The 19,828-nt window shown below is 28.5% G+C and overlaps 2 protein-coding genes across 2 annotated transcripts; both read right to left on the bottom strand.

Annotated features, from left to right (window-relative positions):
* Positions 1-1,873: 1,873 nt before the first annotated feature.
* LOC114425748 lies at positions 1,874-5,932 on the bottom strand. Its single transcript, XM_028392703.1, has 5 exons — positions 5,858-5,932; positions 5,209-5,346; positions 4,531-4,659; positions 2,899-3,045; positions 1,874-2,060 (listed from the first exon to the last, which is right to left on the bottom strand). Exons 1-5 carry the CDS (start codon positions 5,894-5,896, stop codon positions 1,953-1,955), a joined length of 561 nt encoding a protein of 186 aa, XP_028248504.1. The 5' UTR covers positions 5,897-5,932; the 3' UTR covers positions 1,874-1,952.
* Positions 5,933-15,300: 9,368 nt separating this feature from the next.
* On the bottom strand, positions 15,301-19,303 carry LOC114368227. The gene is made up of 5 exons (XM_028325552.1): positions 19,224-19,303; positions 18,594-18,731; positions 17,917-18,045; positions 16,248-16,394; positions 15,301-15,408 (listed from the first exon to the last, which is right to left on the bottom strand). Exons 2-5 carry the CDS (start codon positions 18,705-18,707, stop codon positions 15,301-15,303), a joined length of 498 nt encoding a protein of 165 aa, XP_028181353.1. The 5' UTR covers positions 18,708-18,731; positions 19,224-19,303.
* Positions 19,304-19,828: the final 525 nt, after the last annotated feature.

The following is a 19,828-nucleotide window of genomic DNA, read 5'->3' as shown; positions in this document are numbered from 1 at the left end:
ATTGTTTAAATCCTTATAATTTATTATTTTTTCTTTCAATCTTATTTTTTATTATTATAAATTGTTTATTTTATTTTTTGTCTTTAAAGTATTTTAGATAATATTTTTTTTCTGTTCATAATACTATCTAAGTTAAAGCTCTTTAAGAAAAAAAAAACAAAAGAATTATACATCAAACCTAGGTGACAGGCCTATGACCTAACATACATCAAACCTTAGATGAGACCTTTTCAGAAAATAGATGAAGCCACAACTTCTAGTAAATCTTATTTAGTTAGACAGGTAAGATGTCAATTCATTCATAAAACCTTCTAGATCTAACAAACTGATTTATTTGAAAATTATAAAAAATTATTCATTGTCAGTATTATTATTATTATTATATTAAAAATTTATAATTTATTTAATCTTTTTAAAACAACATTTTGAACAGTAATGAAAAAGATCTCAAATAAAAATACTTTATATGACTATTATTTTCCAAAATTTCCAACAAAAAAAAAGTAAAACAATAACGAGAATCTTTTTACTAAAAATATTGAAGGCAAAATTTAAAATATGACAAGGAATTGTAATTTAAATTTTCAACCTTTACATGCACCCAGGAAATAAAGGAGAATTGAAATTTTGTAATTTAAAAAATAGAAATTCTAGCATCACCATCTCTAACACCTTCTTTGTCATTTGTTGAAATTTATTAAAAATTATAAATTTGTGTCCCTCTCTCTATTTAAAAGTCATCACTCATGAATTAATTTGTTCTTATTAAACTCTAAGGAATGGTAAAAGGTGCATTAGCTACAAAGGATGTGTTGAGGAGTATGATGGTAGAACCCCTTATTTTGCAAATAATTGTACTCAGTTTTGTTTCATTTTTAGTTCTATTATTGCTTTCTTCTTTATCTTGTTTTTTCACTCTACAACACTGAGTACGAATTATGTGCATCTTATATCTTTCGGCCTTAATAAAGATCGACATTGAAACCCTTTCTCTTCATGAAGATAAAATTGCAAAATATTTTTTTAAATAAAATTAGCAATTTTATAAAAAGAAAACAATGATAAAAAAAATGTTAAAAAAAGTTGATGTTGCAACTCATTCATAACATGTAAAATAGGAAAACACAAATTGAGAAATGAATGGGGGAAGTGGGCATGGTGATGGGATTATGAATGTAGTAGCTTATAGAATTATTCATCACAGTCCATTTAAGATATCAAGATTCTAAGTAATTAAGGATTAGAGAAGGGTAAAATAGGAATTGAATGGTAATATACAAATGCCCATATCAAAGAGTTTGTTTATACAATGAACATTAACTAAGTTTAAGTTTTCGTATTTTTAGACGAAATTGGATTGAAATTGCATTCAAACTTTTCACATAAATGTGATGGAAAATGGTATGAAGTTGAATATAATAATTTATAGTTATTAATTGTTTTAGAAATTATTCAAGTCAATTTTCGAACAAAAATAAAACTTGTCCAACTTAGTAGACGTGAAAATTGGTGTACTAGTCTAGAAACTAGTGTAAACAAACCACAAAACTAGCAAATAAATATGTACCCAACCCTACAAAGCCAACATCAACATTGGAACTGTAAGTCACCCACAATGTGTAAAAGATAAGTTGTGCATGCCATTAATCAGATTCATCACAATAGAGAGATGAAACACAAAATTATTTAAAATAAAAACATACCTAGCCTAACCCAATATCCACAACCATGAAAAGGAACCAATGGATTGAGATCTTTCTAGCAAATTGTTAGACTAACCCAAAAAAAACAAAAAAGCATAGCTGAAAGTCATTTCATCCAACATAGAAAGTCAAAATAAAATCATATGAAAATCCTAAATCACATGGAAGTTGTCAACATAGGTATTAAATAAACTGATGACAATGTTTTTCAGTCGATTTGAACATTATATAATAGTTGATTTTTATTGATTATGGGTCGAACATGTGAAGCTGATTGTAATAAGCTTTCGAAAGAAACTTTTCAACAAAAGTTCTCATAACTTCTGCTTTTGCTTTTCTTTGAGCAACAACCATTTCCTGAAAAAATCATGACAAAGAATGAAACATTTAGTGAGGAATATTGTGTTGATTCCAATAGGTATTTTTTTTGTCATCAACATTCTTAATAGAAACATTGACAATAGAAATTAAATTTTTCGGGTTGAATAGTGATAAATTACAATAAACTCTAAAATAAATAAATAAAAAGTTCAATTTCCAGTTCTTTGTTCTTTTCTTTAGCAAAAAACATTTCTCAATATTCCAGGAATTTTTAATAGTAAAAAACATCTGGAAAAGTAAAAAAAAATAAAAACATTATAATATAGAAGAATACAAAACATTAAAAATACGCATACTCACATCACTTTTATTAATTATTAGCCATCATTTGTTTGATTATTTTTTTTGCAATATTTAATAACAACATTTTGAATAGCAATGAAAAAGATTCCAAACACCCTGAAGAAGCATACTCATTATAGTTATCATTTTCCAAAAAACGTCCTAGATAGTAAAACTAAAAAGAATATGAAAATCACTAATGATATTGTTTTTCTTGAATACATTGATGGAAAAAATTAAAATATCACATTAAATTGTGATTTAAAATGCCAAACTTTACATGAACCCCAGAAATAAAAGAGAACTAAACTTTTCTAATTTTAAAAAGAAAAATCACCACTATCTCAAATGCACTCTTTGTTACTTGTTCATGTTGATTGAAAATAACAAAAGGATGTACTACTACTGTTTCTTTAATCACTTTCAGTCCTACTCATGAGCTTATAGTTGTCAGTAAACTTTAACCAATAATAAAATGTGTAGGAAAATACATTGTTAGCCCTACTTTATTTTTTAAAATAAATATACTCACTTCTGTTTCATTTTTGGTTTTGTCATTGCTTTCTTCTTTGGCTTGTGTTTTCACTTTGTGACGTCGAGGAGGACTTCCATATTTCTCGTAATTCTTAATCTCCTTCAAAGACCGACACCGAAAGCCTGTCTCCTTATGAAAATAACTCTGCAAAAAAAAAAAAAGATAGTAAAATGAGTGATAATAACAAAAGGCAAACATGAGAAAACTTAAACAAGGTGATATTGCAATTAATTGATTCCTAGCATGATGGATAGGAAAATATAAAATATGCAACAAAAAAAAATAATAAAATGAACCATCATAACAAAGACCAAACAAGAGAAAACTTGTTAAAAAAGTTGATGTTGCAATTCATTCATTCCTATCATGTTGTATAAGAAAATATAAAATGACAAATAAATGGGAAAGGGACGGGGTACAATTATGATGATCATAGAAATAGTGTAGCTTTGGATTTTTCATCACACTCCACTTTAGGATATAAAGACCCTTAGCCCTTAGTATTTAAGGGTTAATTTGGACAGATAGAGACTTGTGAAATAAAAATGACATTAACTTATAATGCACTAATTGAGGAATATGGAAGGTAGAACAAATATGCTGTGGTTTGAAAATTATTTGATGACACAAAAGCAAGACACCTTTAACCTAATAATCTAACTTACTGAACATTGATTAAAATATACACTTAAGGTAGAATGAATGTTGAGGCAGAAAATGTTTATAGAGATTTTTAGCATAGAGTCATAGTTCTCTATTTGATACTTTATGCAAAAATGGTTTTTATCAAATCTTCTTTGAGGATACTGGAGAAGATGATAGAGAAAGGAGGTAACATTATTGTCTTGGACATTACTTGTATATGGAAGGAAAACAATGGCATAAAATTGTGAACCCTATATAATCAACATTCCATTTTTTTTCTCATTTGGAATAATGACAATTATAATTTGTGCGGACATCTTGATCATATTAAGGTTACTACTTGGAATATGGTTTTTTTCCAAAGTAAAGCCTGGACATTGCTTATTGTCTAATTGGTTTATTAACCCTACTACATGAATTGCTTATTGTTATCTAAATATATAGAATGTTGTTTTCTCTATTGTTTCTATGTAATATCATAGTTGTAGAGCTGGTTTTCCTATATTTTCTTATGGTCCTATACTCAAAGTATGATCTATTTTATTAATATATAATTGATGTATTGATGACATATGCCTATATTTTATACCTGAATGGTCTATAAAAGTATCATATTTTTGTTTTAAAATCACAATGTTTGTACTAAAATTTCAATTTTATCACACAGACTATTGTTGAATATTTTTGTATAAAAACTAATCTTCGTAGTTTGAAAAGAAATACTTTGTAAATGTTCAATATATTGCTCAAACTAACTATTTACTTTAAGAAATATATTTAAAAAATAAATCTCTATGTCCACTATGTGTAATATTTACCTATAATATTTAAGAAATAAACAAGTTTGTTAATTTTCCCTCTAGATTTTTTTACATAATAAAACAATTGAATTAATGAATTCACTTATGAAAACCCATCTTATCTTAACTCAAAAAGGAAGAAGATAAATAAACATCAAATTTTCATTTTAATTGAATTACGTACCGTATCGAACCTGTTGGCGATCTTTCGTTCTTTGCGTATAACATACCAATTTTTAATCGATTCAGGTGGCGTTTTGAAGGGTCTTCCTCGTTTTGGCTTTGAATTTTGTGTCGCAGGTGGGGTTTCATTCTAATAACAATAGAAAGGTATATAAGTTAAACTTATTGGTAAAAATGTAAATAGAAAGGTAAAGTGTGCAATGATATATATATATATATATATATATATATATATACACACACACACACACACAAATGATTAAAAAAATATATTCATGAAAATCAACACAAAAATTCAAACTATGCAAATACATGATGGACTATCCTTTTAGGATTCAGTTTATCATATGCACAATTGTGTCATAGTCTAGTTGAAATTCTTATATATGTTTGAAAGTTGTTAATGGATTAGTTTAATTTAAAATTTATAAGCTATTTAGCCTATAATTTAGTAAAACAAACTTGTTTAACAAACATCTTAATTTGGCCAAATATTTATTTAAATGAGACAAATAAGTCAAAAGTTAGATCATTTGACATATAAATTACACACAATTTTTGTTGTTAAAACATGCAAATTAATGTACGATTAGATGATTTATACAAGAAAATTATAATAATGAAAAATTTGAATAATTTTGAAAGAAAACAAATTTGAAATTGAAAATTAATTATGTACCTCATTTTTTTGGTTCTGAACAACATCGTCACAACCAATATTGCAATTAGTAGGATTGCAAAATGATGCTGGTGTTGCAGGTACAGGTTGAGCATCATTTAAGGAATGAGTCATCCTTAGTACAGTTGCAAATTCCTCCTACATAAATATATCATAGAGAATGAGAAAGTTCAATTATCAAAACTTAATTAAATATATGTACTAAAAAATTAGAAATAAAAATTTGTCTTATGAATTTAAAAGAGAGTCTAACATACAACTGATCTCAAACTAAGCGTACAATGAATTATAATAAATATAAACTTTTATCGAGTTTATCAGATTTTATCCTTGTAATTATTGATTCATAATTGAAGAATATATTATACTTTAATATAATCTAACAATTTATATATTAGTTTCACACACACCCACCGACATGCACACACACACACACATATATATATGCAAAGAGAATGAATTAAAACAATATAAAGGATATCCCAAACTTTACAACTATTTAGAATCAACTTCAAGAATTTGCAGCATATCATATGTTCCAAAAAAACATTGTTTTAATCTAAGTATAAGTTTTAATTAATCAAATATCATATGTTCCAAAAAACATTGTTTTAATCCCTAATTCCTTAATTGATTCCCACTCACTTACCTTAAAGGGTGGAGCAGTACTCCTCTGATTTGCACTCATCTCTGTTTTGCACACACAATTTTGATATGAAGAGTCTTACTTTTATACTATCAATATCTTCTTTTTTAATGAAGTCCTTGAAATAAATTTTAGAAAAAAAATATCAACTATCAATAAATGTAATAATTTATTGTAAGGTCATAAATGTTATTTAAAAACAATAATTTATTAATGGAGCTTATAATAATAAATAACATTAAATGTTTGGAAGCATTAATGTTTTTAAAATATTTAAATTGATTAAAAGGTACATTTATTGATTGTTGATTTTTATTTCAAATATTCAAAAAAATTAAATATTTGTATGAAGGTTCTTACCTCTTTTCTAATAAATATAATAATTTATGGTCATAAATGTCCATTCAAAACAAATAATTTATTATAGGAACTATTAAAAATAAATAACATTAAATATTTTGTTTGAATAGAAATAGCATTAAATATTTGAAATCATTAATGTTTTTAAGATATTTAAATTAATTGATAAGTGTCACCATTGTTATTGTCACAAAGGTAGGGAATTTAATAACCCATAAAATGATGAAGTGGAGTAAGACCCAATTAGGTTCATAGGTGAGAGAATGATCTATTTAATAGAATAAACTCAACTTAGTTGACTTCCTATGTAAAAAATTTTCTTGGACTACCAACAATCACACAATAGATTTAGATTGATCACTCACTTAATGAGTTGAGGAACACCAATGGTGTCTAACCTAAGACTAATAAAAAGTGTAGTGAATCTAATATATCTATCTATGTATGAATTGAAAATTTGTTTATGGGTTGAACATGTGAAGTTAATTGTAATGAGCTTTCAAAAGAAACTCTTCAACAAAGGTTCTCATAACTTTTACTTTTGCTTTTCTTTGAGCAACAATCCTTTCGTGAAAAAATCATGGTAAAGAATGAAACATTTAGTGATGAATATTGTGTTGATTCCAATTTGTATTTTTTTTTGTCATCAACATTATTTACTGGAAACATTGACAATAGAAATTAAATTTTTCGGGTTGAATAGTGATAAATTACAATAAACTCTAAAATAAATAAATAAAAATTTCAATTTCCACTTCTTTGCTCTTTTATTTGGCAAACATTTTTCAATATTCCAAGAATCTTTAACAATAAAAACATTTGGAAATGTAAACAAAAATAAAAACATTATAATATAGGAAAATACAAAACATTCAAAATATGCATACTCACATCACTTTCATTAATTATTAGCCATCATTTGTTTGAATTTTTTTTTTTGCAATATTTAATAACAACATTTTGAATAGCATTGGAAAAGATTCCAAAGTCCCAAAAGAAGCATACTCATTATAGTTATCATTTTCCAAAAAACTTCCAAGATAGTAAAACTAAAAAGAATATGAAAATCGCTAATGATATTGTTTTTATTGAATACGTTGATGGAAAAAATTAAAATATCACATTGAATTGTGATTTAAAATGCCAAACTTTACGTGCACCCTAGAAATAAAAGAGAACTAAACTTTTCTAATTTTGAAAAGAAAAATCACCACTATCTCTAATGCACTCTTTGTTACTTGTTCATGTTGATTGAAAATAACAAAAGGATGTACTATTATTGTTTCTTTAATCACTCTCAGTCGTATTCATGAGCTTGTAGTTGTCAGTAAACTTTAACCAATAATAAAATGTGTTGGAAAATACATTGTTAGCCCTACTTATTTTTTAAAATAAGTATACTCACTTCTTTTTCACTTCGGGTTTTGTCATTGCTTTCTTCTTTGTCTTGTATTTTCACTTTGTGACACCGAGGAAGACTTCCATATTTCTCGTAATTCTTAATCTCCTCCAAAGACCGACACCGAAAGTGTGTCTCCTTATGAATATAAGTCTGCAAAAAAAAAAAGATAGTAAAATGAGTGATAATATAAAATGACAGATAAATGGTAAAGGGGAGGGGGTACAGTTATGATGATCATAGAAATAGTGTAGCGTTGGATTTTTCATCACACTCCACTTTAAGATATAAAGACCTTGGACAGATAGAGACTTGTGAAATAAAAATCACATTAACTTATAATGCACTAATTGATGAATATGTAAGACAGAACAAATATGTTGTGGTTTGAAAACTATTTGATGACACAAAAGCAAGACACGTTTGAAAACTACAACCCTCACTAACCTGATTTCGGCAAAAGTGAACTTTATTTATATGCCCAAAGGAAATAGATACTACTAATTGGTGCATATTTAATTGTCAATTAATGTTAAAATTTTATTAGCATCATTATGTTTGTATGTTGTATGTTGGTGTATCACCCAAAGGAGAACATCAATATACATTGTCTGTTATCTGAATGAATCATATGTATGACATGTATTTTATGTCTCAAAACACTTATGTGAATTTTATTATGTAATACATGTTTTGAATTCATTGGATTCTTATGCATCATCTGAGCCAATTTTAATGGGCTTAACTTCTCTGACTGAAATGAGAAAGTCCAATTTTACCTCGGTGTTTTGGATCATGATCTTGCTATGTTAGAAGAGAAGTTTGTTACTATTATTGATGTTAGTAGCAATGAAGAGAAAGTTCATTATAAAACTTGGGAAAGATCTAACAGACTCAGCCTAATGTTGATGAGAATGACTGTTGCAGACAATATTAAGACAACTCTCCCTAAATTAAGACATTTCCAAAAGGATTGCCTAAAGTGTAAGTCTTGGTTCGAAAAGAATGGTGAGCTTAATACTCATGTATGTCTTGACACAAAAGCAAGACACGTTTGAAAACTACAACCCTCACTAACCTGATTTCGGCAAAAGTGAACTTTATTTATATGCCCAAAGGAATAGATACTACTAATTGGTGCATATTTAATTGTCAATTAATGTTAAAATTTTATTAGCATCATTATGTTTGTATGTTGTATGTTGGTGTATCACCCAAAGGAGAACATCAATATACATTGTCTGTTATCTGAATGAATCATATGTATGACATGTATTTTATGTCTCAAAACACTTATGTGAATTTTATTATGTAATACATGTTTTGAATTCATTGGATTCTTATGCATCATCTGAGCCAATTTTAAAGGGCTTAACTTCTCTGACTGAAATGAGAAAGTCCAATTTTACCTCGGTGTTTTGGATCATGATCTTGCTATGTTAGAAGAGAAGTTTGTTACTATTATTGATGTTAGTAGCAATGAAGAGAAAGTTCATTATAAAACTTGGGAAAGACCTAACAGACTCAGCCTAATGTTGATGAGAATGACTGTTGCAGACAATATTAAGACAACTCTCCCTAAATTAAGACATTTCCAAAAGGATTGCCTAAAGTGTAAGTCTTGGTTCGAAAAGAATGGTGAGCTTAATACTCATGTATGTTTTGAATCAAACTTAACTGTAGTTTCCCATGATACAAGATGGATTAATTCTGGATGTATGACTCATGTTTCTAACATTATGCAGAGATTCCTTACAATCCAAACCATAAGCCCAAATGAGAAGTTCATTTTCATAGGCAATGAAGTGAAAGCTCCAGTGGAAATAGTTGAAACTTATTGTTTAAAACGCAACACTGGACATCGTTTAGATTTACTGGAAACTCCTTATGTACCTAGTTTATCTAGGATTTTAGTTTCATTATCTAAACTTGATGTTACTACATACTCTTTTAATTTTGGTAATGGATGTTTCAATTTATTTAAGCATAATCATCTCATTGGTACTGGTATTCTTGTGATGGTTTATATAAATTGGAAATACACAGTTTGTATGCTGAAACTGTTTTAACTCTGCATCATAATATTGACACTAAACATAGTTTAGTGAATGAACGATTTGCTTTCTTGTGGCATAAACGTTTAGGTCACATTTCTAGAGAAAGGATGGAAAGATTAATAAAGAATGAAATTCTTCCTTATCTAGATTTTACGGATCTAAATATTTGTGTGGGTTGTATTAAGGGAAAACAAGAAAAACATACAAAGAAAGAAGCTACAAGAAGCACTCAGCTTCTTGAAATTGTGCATACTGATATTTGTGAACCTTTTGATGTTAGTTCTTTCGGAAAGGAAAGATATTTTATCACCATTATTGATGATTATTCATGTTACGGTTATGTCTACTTACTGCTCGAGATTTCTTAGGCAATGGATGCCTTAGAAATTTACTACAATGAAATAAAAGGGCAATTAGACATAAATGTGAAAATTATTAGATATGATAGAGGTGATGAGTATTACGGAAGATATGATGAAACTGGGCAACACCCAGGTCCATTTGCTAAGCTTGTTCAGAAACGTGCATTTGTGTGCAATACACAATTCCCGATACACCACAACAAAATGGTGTATCAGAAAGGCGTAATAGAACTTTAATGGATATGGTTAGGAGTATGTTAATCAATTAGACTTTACCCGTATCTTTGTGGATGTATGCCTTGAAAACTGTCATGTATTTGTTGAACAGGGTTCCTAGTAAGGCAGTTTCAAAGACACCTTTTGAACTGTGGACAAATAGGATACCTAGTATAAGGCACCTGCATGTTTAGGGTTGCCAGGCAGAAATAAGGATTTATAATCCATAAGAAAGAAAATTGGATGTAAGAACAATCAGTGGATATTTCATTGGTTATCCAGAAAAGTTAAAAGGGTATATGTTTTATTGTTCTAATCATAGTATGAGAATTGTCAAAATTGGAAATGCAAGGTTCATTGGAAATGATGAAATCAGTGGGAGTATAGTTCCACGAGAAGTGGAAATTAAAGAAGTTAGAGTGCAAGTCCTTTTAGCTTGGGCCTCTAGCAGTAATGTGATTGCTCCTTTTAGTTGTTGTTACAAAATTAATGAAGAGGAGCAACACAATAATGAACTCATGATGCACAATGAACCTATTATGGAAGAACTACAAGAAGTAGCATTAAGGAGGTCTCAAAGAGAAAGGAGACCAGCTATTTCGAATGATTATGTGGTATACCTACATGAAACAGAAACAAACTTAAGCATTAATGATAATGATCCAGTTTTGTTTTCACAAGTTGTAAGTTGTGATAGTTCTGAGAAGTGGTTAAATGCCATGAAAGAAGAGATAGATTCCATGGAACATAATGGTGTTTGGGACCTTGTAGAATTACCAAAGGGTTGTAAGAGAGTTGGTTATAAGTGGGTCTTCAAGACTAAATGTGACTCTCATGACAACCTTGAACGTTACAAGGCTAGACTTATTGCTAAGGAATTTACTCTGAAAGATGACATTTATTATAAAGAGACATTTTACTGGTCTCACGAAAGGATTCTTTCAGTATTATCATGGCATTAGTAGCCCATTATGACTTGGAGCTACATCATATGGATGTGAAAACTGCCTTTCTTAATAGAGATTTAGAGAAGAATGTTTGTATGGACCAACCAATGGGGTTCTCAGTTGAAGGAAATGAACACATGGTGTGCATACTAAAGAAATCAATATACAGTCTTAAAGTAAGCTTCCCGCCAATGGTATTTGAGGTTTAATGATGCCATTGTTTCCTTTAGATTTAAGGCAAATACTGCTTATCAGTGTATGTATCTGAAGTTCAGTGGGAGTAGGGTTATTTTCTAATTTTGTATATTGATGATATCTTGCTTACAGCTAACGATCTTGGTCTTCTTCATGAGACTAAGAAATTTCTCTCTAGAAACTTTGAAGTGAAAGATATGGGTGAGGTAATCTATGTGATAGGGATAAAAATATTCCATAATAGATCACAAGGATTGTTAGGCTTATCTCAGAAAGTATATATATTGATAAAGTGCTAGAGAGATTCAAGATGGAAAGGTGTTTAACATCGCCTATTCTAACTTAGAAATAAGACAGAGTTAGTCTTGCACAATGTCCTATAAATGATATGGAATGAAAACAAATGAAAGTAATTTTGTATGCATCAGTTGTTGTTGCATCTGAGAGCTGAATTTGTAGTATGTTTTGAGGCTACAATTCAGGCTAATTGACCGCGGAACTTTATTTCAGGGCTTGGAATTGTCGACAGTATTGCTAGGCCGCTGAAAATGTATCGTGATAACTCCGCAGCAATATTTTTTTGTAAGAACGACAAGTACTCTAAGGGTGCTAAGCATATGAAATTGAGGTACTTTGTCGTGAAGGAAGAAGTTCAGAAACAAAGAATGTTAATAGAACATATTAGCACAAACCTTATGATAGTTGACCCTTTGAATAAGGGATTATTGCCCAAGACATTATAGAACATGTTGAAAGTATGGGCATTATTGTTATTGATGATCATTAAGTGTAATTTACCTTATGTAATTTTGCTGACACTCTGAGCTCAATTATGATATGTTTCTGATTACCTGTTCACTATGTTTGCATGCATGTTTGTGTTAGAGTAATGTTAACAGGTTTTGTCTTGAATGAAGACATTATGTTGGACCAATTATGTACTCCTAACTATTGGTCATATTAAGGAGAAGACTAATTTGTAGTACATGGAAGGGACTATGTCGATTAGATGATATACAACCGCCATGACTCGAATTGGTTCCTATTCTTAATCATGAAATTATGATGTACCCAATGTATAGAACAATTTAGTCAATTTTAATGCGCATTATGTTAGTTAATCTATTTATTTATTTAGTCCATAATGTTTATTAATGTCACATGAGCCAAGTGGGAGAATGTAAGAATTAATGTCTCATGTGAGAGGCATGTGACTTATGTGGGGACTAATAAGTAAATAATTAACGATTAAGGGCTAAATTGTAATTGGGCTTAATAGGAGAAATTTCTAGAGCTAACTGCTACTTGATGGGAGTAGTGGTTATAAAAAGGGCTTAATACCCACTAACGTGAAATAAGGTCTCCTTCCTGACCAGAAAAGTGTTCTCTCTCACCCATAGCCATCACGAACGGAGAGAGACAGAAACGAAAGGCCAAAGAAAGTGAAATCTTATTTATGTCCTTTTCCAAGGAAATCAAAGTACAACAGAAGTTCCTATGAAGAAAGGTACAAGTCTTCCTACGGAGAAAGGTACACAAAACATTATCTATTGTTTATTGATTGTTTGTGAGAATCATAGATTTCAAGATCCTGTTGTTTCCTATAATTGAGAGTCTAGGAAACCCCTTAAGAATTTTTACATGGTTTTGTTGCAATGCTTCAGGTTCAAGAAGCTAAAAACAAGCTTGATGTTCCTAAAGATGCAGAGGAAAAATTGTGTGATGTAAATTATCTTTTTCCTTTAAATACAATTACAACGCTTGCTTAGTTAAAACCAACTGTCAATATCAATGCAGTATTAAACTTTTAACTTAATTCTTAATCAGGAAACCAAGGGGCATAAACTGGATATTACTAGTGATAAAGATGTCCAAATTTTGGATGATACAAAGTCAAACAGAAGAAGTGGTACTTCTACTATGGACGATGAAGCAATAAAATTATCTGGTTCAAATAGGAGACCACATTCTGAAATAACTAAGAACTCCAAAAGAGGAAATGCGAAAGCCAATATGGAAACTGATAATTTAGACTCTGTTCAGGAACCAAAATCAAAAACGCAGTTGAATACTGTACCAAGGAAGAGGGGCCGTAAGCCTAATTCGTTAATGAATGCTGAGGAAGCCTATGATCACTCATGGATTTCTCAGGAAACAAAACCTGGGAAATCAGCCAATCCAGAAAGGCTCGCAATTGCAGCTCTCCTTATCCATCTTCTGAAAAACCTACTTCTAGAAAGGATAAGTTGCATAGAATGCCTAAAACTGTTAGTGAAACTCTAGTTTGTATGCAGAAAAGTGAGAACATAGCAAAAGCTGTCCAATCCAGAAGGACTCAAAATATTGGCACTGATTTTCTAGCTAATGATACAAGCAAAGTTCATGAAGCTTTAGCTTCTAAGCCTAAAGCTGATGAGAATACAAATACTGCTTCTGTAAATAATAACTATCCTGATGCAGGTGCTATCTCAAGTAAGTTTTAATTTAATAAGTTTTAATTTCATGGAAACAAAATTAATAACTATCCTGATGCAGGTGGTATCCAAAAAAAATATTATGCTTATTAATAAGTTTTAATTTTTAATACATGGAAACAAAATTGTTTATTCAATGTGTTACATATGTTACCATTTGCAGGTGCTATCTCAAGTAAAACCAGATCAGAAAAACAAGTTCATAAATGAATTACAGAAAAATAAGAGTATTGTAGCAGAAATTGAACTAAAAAAAGCTCCATTAACTCAAAAACCAAAATGCAGAAAAGGAAGAAATTGGCACTGACCCGTTTGCAGCCCAGTAGCTGTTGTTCAGCAACAACTAATTTGTCACCTGCGTCTTCCCTACAACCACCATCAGGAAACATCAAACCAACATTAGAAACAAACATTAGCAATTTTCATTATACAAAACATTCTAAGGCGGTTTTGAATAACCGCCTTAGAATGTGCATCGTGAATTGCAATTTTCATTATACAAAACATTCTAAGGCGGTTTTGAATAACCGCCTTAGAATGTGCATCGTGAATTGCAATTTTCACCATGATATTTACAAAATTTCCACTGAACCACTTTCTAAGGCGGTTCCAATTATAACCGACGTAGAAACAGTGCCGTAAAAGACCCTTTTTTTAGTAGTGTGATAAAAATGTAGATAGAAATATAAAGTGTTCAATGATATATATATATCATTGCACACGCTTGAAATCAACACAAAAATTCAAACTATGCAAATACATGATGGAGTTCAGTGTATCATATGCGCAATTGTGTCATAGTCTAGTTGATATTCTTATATATATTTGAATATTGTTAATTGATTAGTTTAATTTAAAATTTATAAGCTATTTAGCTTATAATTTAGTAAAACAAACTTTTTTAACAAACATCTTAATTTAAACAAATACTTATATAAATGAGACAAATAAGTTAAGAGGTAGATCATTTGACGTATAAAATATACACAATTTTTGTTGTTAAAATGTGCAAATTAATGTATGATTAGATGATATATACAAAAAAAATTATAATAATGGAAAATTTGAATTTTTTTTAAAAAAAAGAAATTTTCAATTGAAAATTAAATACATACCTCAGTTTTTTGTTTGTCAACAGCATCATCACAACCAATGTCGTAATTAGTAGGAATGCAAAAGTATAATGGTGTTGCATGTATATGTTTCAGAATACATTATTATAAATATTAAGCATAAGAGAAATAATCTATTATAATTCCATCCTTAATAAATAATTACTAAGTTTCCTAACATAAACTAATCTGAAAATCATACAAAAATTTGAATGTATTTGTTACACCAATATAGTTTTATATTACCCATTTTACTTTTTGTAATAAATACTACCAAGTATTTTAATATTATTTTTTGAAAAATAAAACATAAATACGACTAAATTATGGGTCGAACATGTGAAGCTGATTGTGATAAGCTTCCGAAAGAAACTCTTCAACAAAAGTTCTCATAACTTCTGCTTTCGCTTTTCTTTGAGCAACAACCATTTCCTGAAAAAATCATGAAAAAGAATGAAACATTTAGTGAGGAATATTGTGTTGATTCCAATAGGTATTTTTTTTGTCATCAACAATATTTACGGGAAACATTGACAATAGAAATTAAATTTTTCGGGTTGAATAGTGATAAATTACAATAAACTCTAAAATAAATAAATAAAAAGTTCAATTTCCAGTTCTTTGTTTTTTTCTTTAGCAAAAAACATTTCTCAATATTCCAGGAATTTTTAATAGTAAAAAACATATGGAAAAGTAAACAAAAATAAAAACATTATAATATAGGAGAATACAAAACATTCAAAATATGCATACTCACATCACTTTCATTAATTATTAGCCATCATTTGTTTGATTATTTTTTTTGCAATATTTAATAACAACATTTTGAATAGTAATGGAAAAGATTCCAAACACCCTGAAGAAGCATACTCATTATAGTTATCATTTTCCAAAAAAACGTCCTAGATAGTAAAACTAAAAAGAATATGAAAATCACTAATGATATTGTTTTTCTTGAATACATTGATGGAAAAAATTAAAATATCACATTGAATTGTGATTTAAAATGCCAAACTTTACATGCACCCCAGAAATAAAAGAGAACTAAACTTTTTTAATTTTGAAAAGAAAAATCACCACTATCTCTAATACACTCTTTCTTACTTGTTCATGTTGATTGAAAATAACAAAAGGATGTACTACTACTGTTTCTTTAACCACTTTCAGTCCTACTCATGAGCTTGTAGTTTTCAGTAAACTTTAACCAATAATAAAATGTGTTGGAAAATACATTGTTAGCCCTACTTATTTTTTAAAATAAATATACTCACTTCTGTTTCATTTTTTGTTTTGTCATTGCTTTCTTCTTTGGCTTGTGCTTTCACTTTTTGACGTCGAGGAGGACTTCCATATTTCTCATAATTCTTAATCTCCTTCAAAGACCGACACCGAAAGTCTGTCTCCATATGAATATAAGTCTGCAAAAAAAAGATAGTAAAATGAGTGATAAAAACAAAAGGCAAATGAGAGAAAACTTAAACAAGTTGATATTGCAATTAATTGATTCCTAGCATGATAGATAGGAAAATATAAAATCTGCAAGAAAAAAAATAATAAAATGAACCATCATAACAAAGACCAAACAAGAGAAAACTTGTTAAAAAAGTTGATGTTGCAATTCATTCATTCCTATCATGTTAAATAGAAAAATATAAAATGACAACTAAATGGGAAAGGGGACGGGGTACAATTATGATGATCATAGAAATAGTGTAGCTTTGGATTTTTCATCACACTCCACTTTAAGATATAAAGACCCTTAGCCCTTAGTATTTAAGGGTAAATTTGGACAGATAGAGACTTGTGAAATAAAAATGACATTAACTTATAATGCACTAATTGAGGAATATGGAAGGTAGAACAAATATGCTGTGGTTTGAAAATTATTTGATGACACAAAAGCAAGACACCTTTAACCTAATAATCTAACTTACTGAACATTGATTAAAATATACACTTAAGGTAGAATGAATGTTGAGGCGGAAAATGCTTATAGAGATTTTTAGCATAGAGTCATGGTTCTCTATTTGATGCTTTATGCAAAAATGGTTTTTATCAAATCTTCTTTGAGGATACAGGAGAAGATGATAGAGAAAGGAGGTAACATTATTGTCTTGGACATTACTTATATATGGAAGGAAAACAATGGGATAAAATTGTGAACCCTATATAATCAACATTCCATTTTTTTCTCATTTGGAATAATGACAATTATAATTTGTGTGGACATCTTGATCATATTAAGGTTACAACTTGGAATATGGTTTTTTTCCAAAGTAAAGCCTGGACATTGCTTATTGTCTAATTGGTTTATTAACCCTACTACATGAATTGCTTGTTGTTATCTAAATATATAGAATGTTGTTTTCTCAATTGTTTCTATGTAATATCCTAGTTGTAGAGCTGGTTTTCCTATATTTTCTTATGGTCCTATACTCAAAGTATGATCTATTTTATTAATATATCATTGATGTATTGATGACATATGCTTATATTTTATTAATATATCATTGATGTATTGATGACATATGCTTATATTTTATACCTGAATGGTCTATAAAAGTATCATATTTTTGTTTTAAAATCACAATGTTTGTACTAACATTTCAATTTTATCACACAGACTATTGTTGAAGATTTTTGTATAAAAACTACTCTTCCTAGTTTGAAAAGAAATACTTTGTAAATGTTCAATATATTGCTCAAACTAACTATTTACTGTAAGAAATATATTTAAAAAATAAATCTCTATGTCCACTATGTGTAATATTTACCTATAATATTTAAGAAATAAACAAGTTTGTTAATTTTCCCTCTAGATTTTTTTACATAATAAAAAAATTGAGTTAATGAATTCACTTATGAAAACCCATCTTATCTTAACTCAAAAAGGAAGAAGATTAATAAACATCAAATTTTCATTTTAATTGGATTACGTACCGTATCGAACCTGTTGGCGATCTTTCGTTCTTTGCGTATAACATACCAATTTTTAATCGATTCAGGTGGCGTTTTGAAGGGTCTTCCTCGTTTTGGCTTTGAATTTTGTGTCGCAGGTGGGATTTCATTCTAATAACAATAGAAAGATATATAAGTTAAACTTATTGGTAAAAATGTAAATAGAAAGATAAAGTGTGCAATGATATATATATATATATATATATATATATATATATATATATATATATATATATATATATATATATATATACACACACACACACAAAAATTCAAACTATGCAAATACATGATGGACCGTCCTTTTAGGATTCAGTTTATCATATGCACAATTGTGTCATAGTCTAATTGAAATTCTTATATATGTTTGAAAATTGTTAATTGATTAGCTTAATTTAAAATTTATAAACTATCTAGCCTATAATTTAGTAAAACAAACTTGTTTAACAAACATCTTAATTTGGCCAAATATTTATATAATGAGACAAATAAGTCAAAAGTTAGATCATTTGACATATAAAATAGACACACTTTTTGTTGTTAAAATGTGCAAATTAATGTATGATTAGATGATATATACAAGAAAATTATAATACTGAAAAATTTGAATTATTTTGAAAAAAAAAAGAAATGTTAAATTGAAAATTAAATATATATACCTCATTTTTTTGGTTGTTAACAACATCGTCACAACCAATGTCGTAATTAGTAGGATTGCAAATGGATACTGGTGTTGCGTGTATAGCTTCAACATCATTTAAGGAGTGAGTCATCCTTATTACGGTTTGGAATTCCTCCTACATAAATGTAACATAGACAATGAGATAATTGAATTATGAAAACTTAATTAAATACATATACTAAAAAAATTAGAAAGAAAAAATTTGTCTGATGAATTAAAAAGATAGTCTAACATACAATTGATCTCAAACTAAGCATACAATGAATTATAATAAATATAAACTTTTATCGACTTTATCAGATTTTATTCATGTAATTATTTATTCGTAATTGAATATTATATTATACTGTTATATAATCTAACAATTTACATATTAGTTTTACACACATATATATAGAGATATGCAAAGAGAATGAATTAAAACAATATAAAAGATATCCCAAACTTTACAACTATTTAGAATCAACTTCAAGAATTTTCAGCATATCATATGTTCCAAAAAAAACATTGTTTTAATCTAAGTATATGTTTTAATTAGTCAAATATCATATGATCCAAAAAATATTGTTTTAATCCCTAATTCTCTAATTGATTCCCACCCCCTTACCTTGAAGGGTGAAGAGTACTCCTCTGATTTGCACTCACCTCCGTTTTGCACACACAATTTTAATAAATCCTTGTACGAAGGTTCTTACTTTTATACTATCAATATAGTCTTTTCTAATGAAGTTCTTGAAATAAATTTTAGAAAAAAAAATATCAACTATCAATAAATGAAATAATTTATTGTAAGGTCATAAATGTCAGTTAAAAACAAATAATTTATCATAGGAGCTTATAATAATAAATAACGTTAAATGTTTGGAAGCATTAATGTTTTTAAAATATTTAAATTGATTAAAAGGTACATTTATTGATTGTTGATATTTATTTCAAATATTCAAAAAAATTAAATATTTGTATGAAGGTTCTTACCTCTTTTCTAATAAATATAATAATTTATTGTATGGTCATAAATGTCCATTCAAAGCAAATAATTTCTTAGAAGAACTATTAAAAATAAATAACATTAAATATCTTGTTTGAATAGAAATAGCATTAAATATTTTGAATCATTAATGTTTTTAAGATATTTAAATTAATTGATAAGTATTACCATTGTTATTTTTACAAAGGTATGGAATTTAATAACCCATAAAATGATGAAGTGGT

Source organism: Glycine soja, chromosome 9, assembly GCF_004193775.1.
Source record: "Glycine soja cultivar W05 chromosome 9, ASM419377v2, whole genome shotgun sequence".
NCBI classification, from domain to species: Eukaryota; Viridiplantae; Streptophyta; class Magnoliopsida; order Fabales; family Fabaceae; genus Glycine; species Glycine soja.
This window is presented reverse-complemented; position numbering and strand designations above follow the sequence as displayed.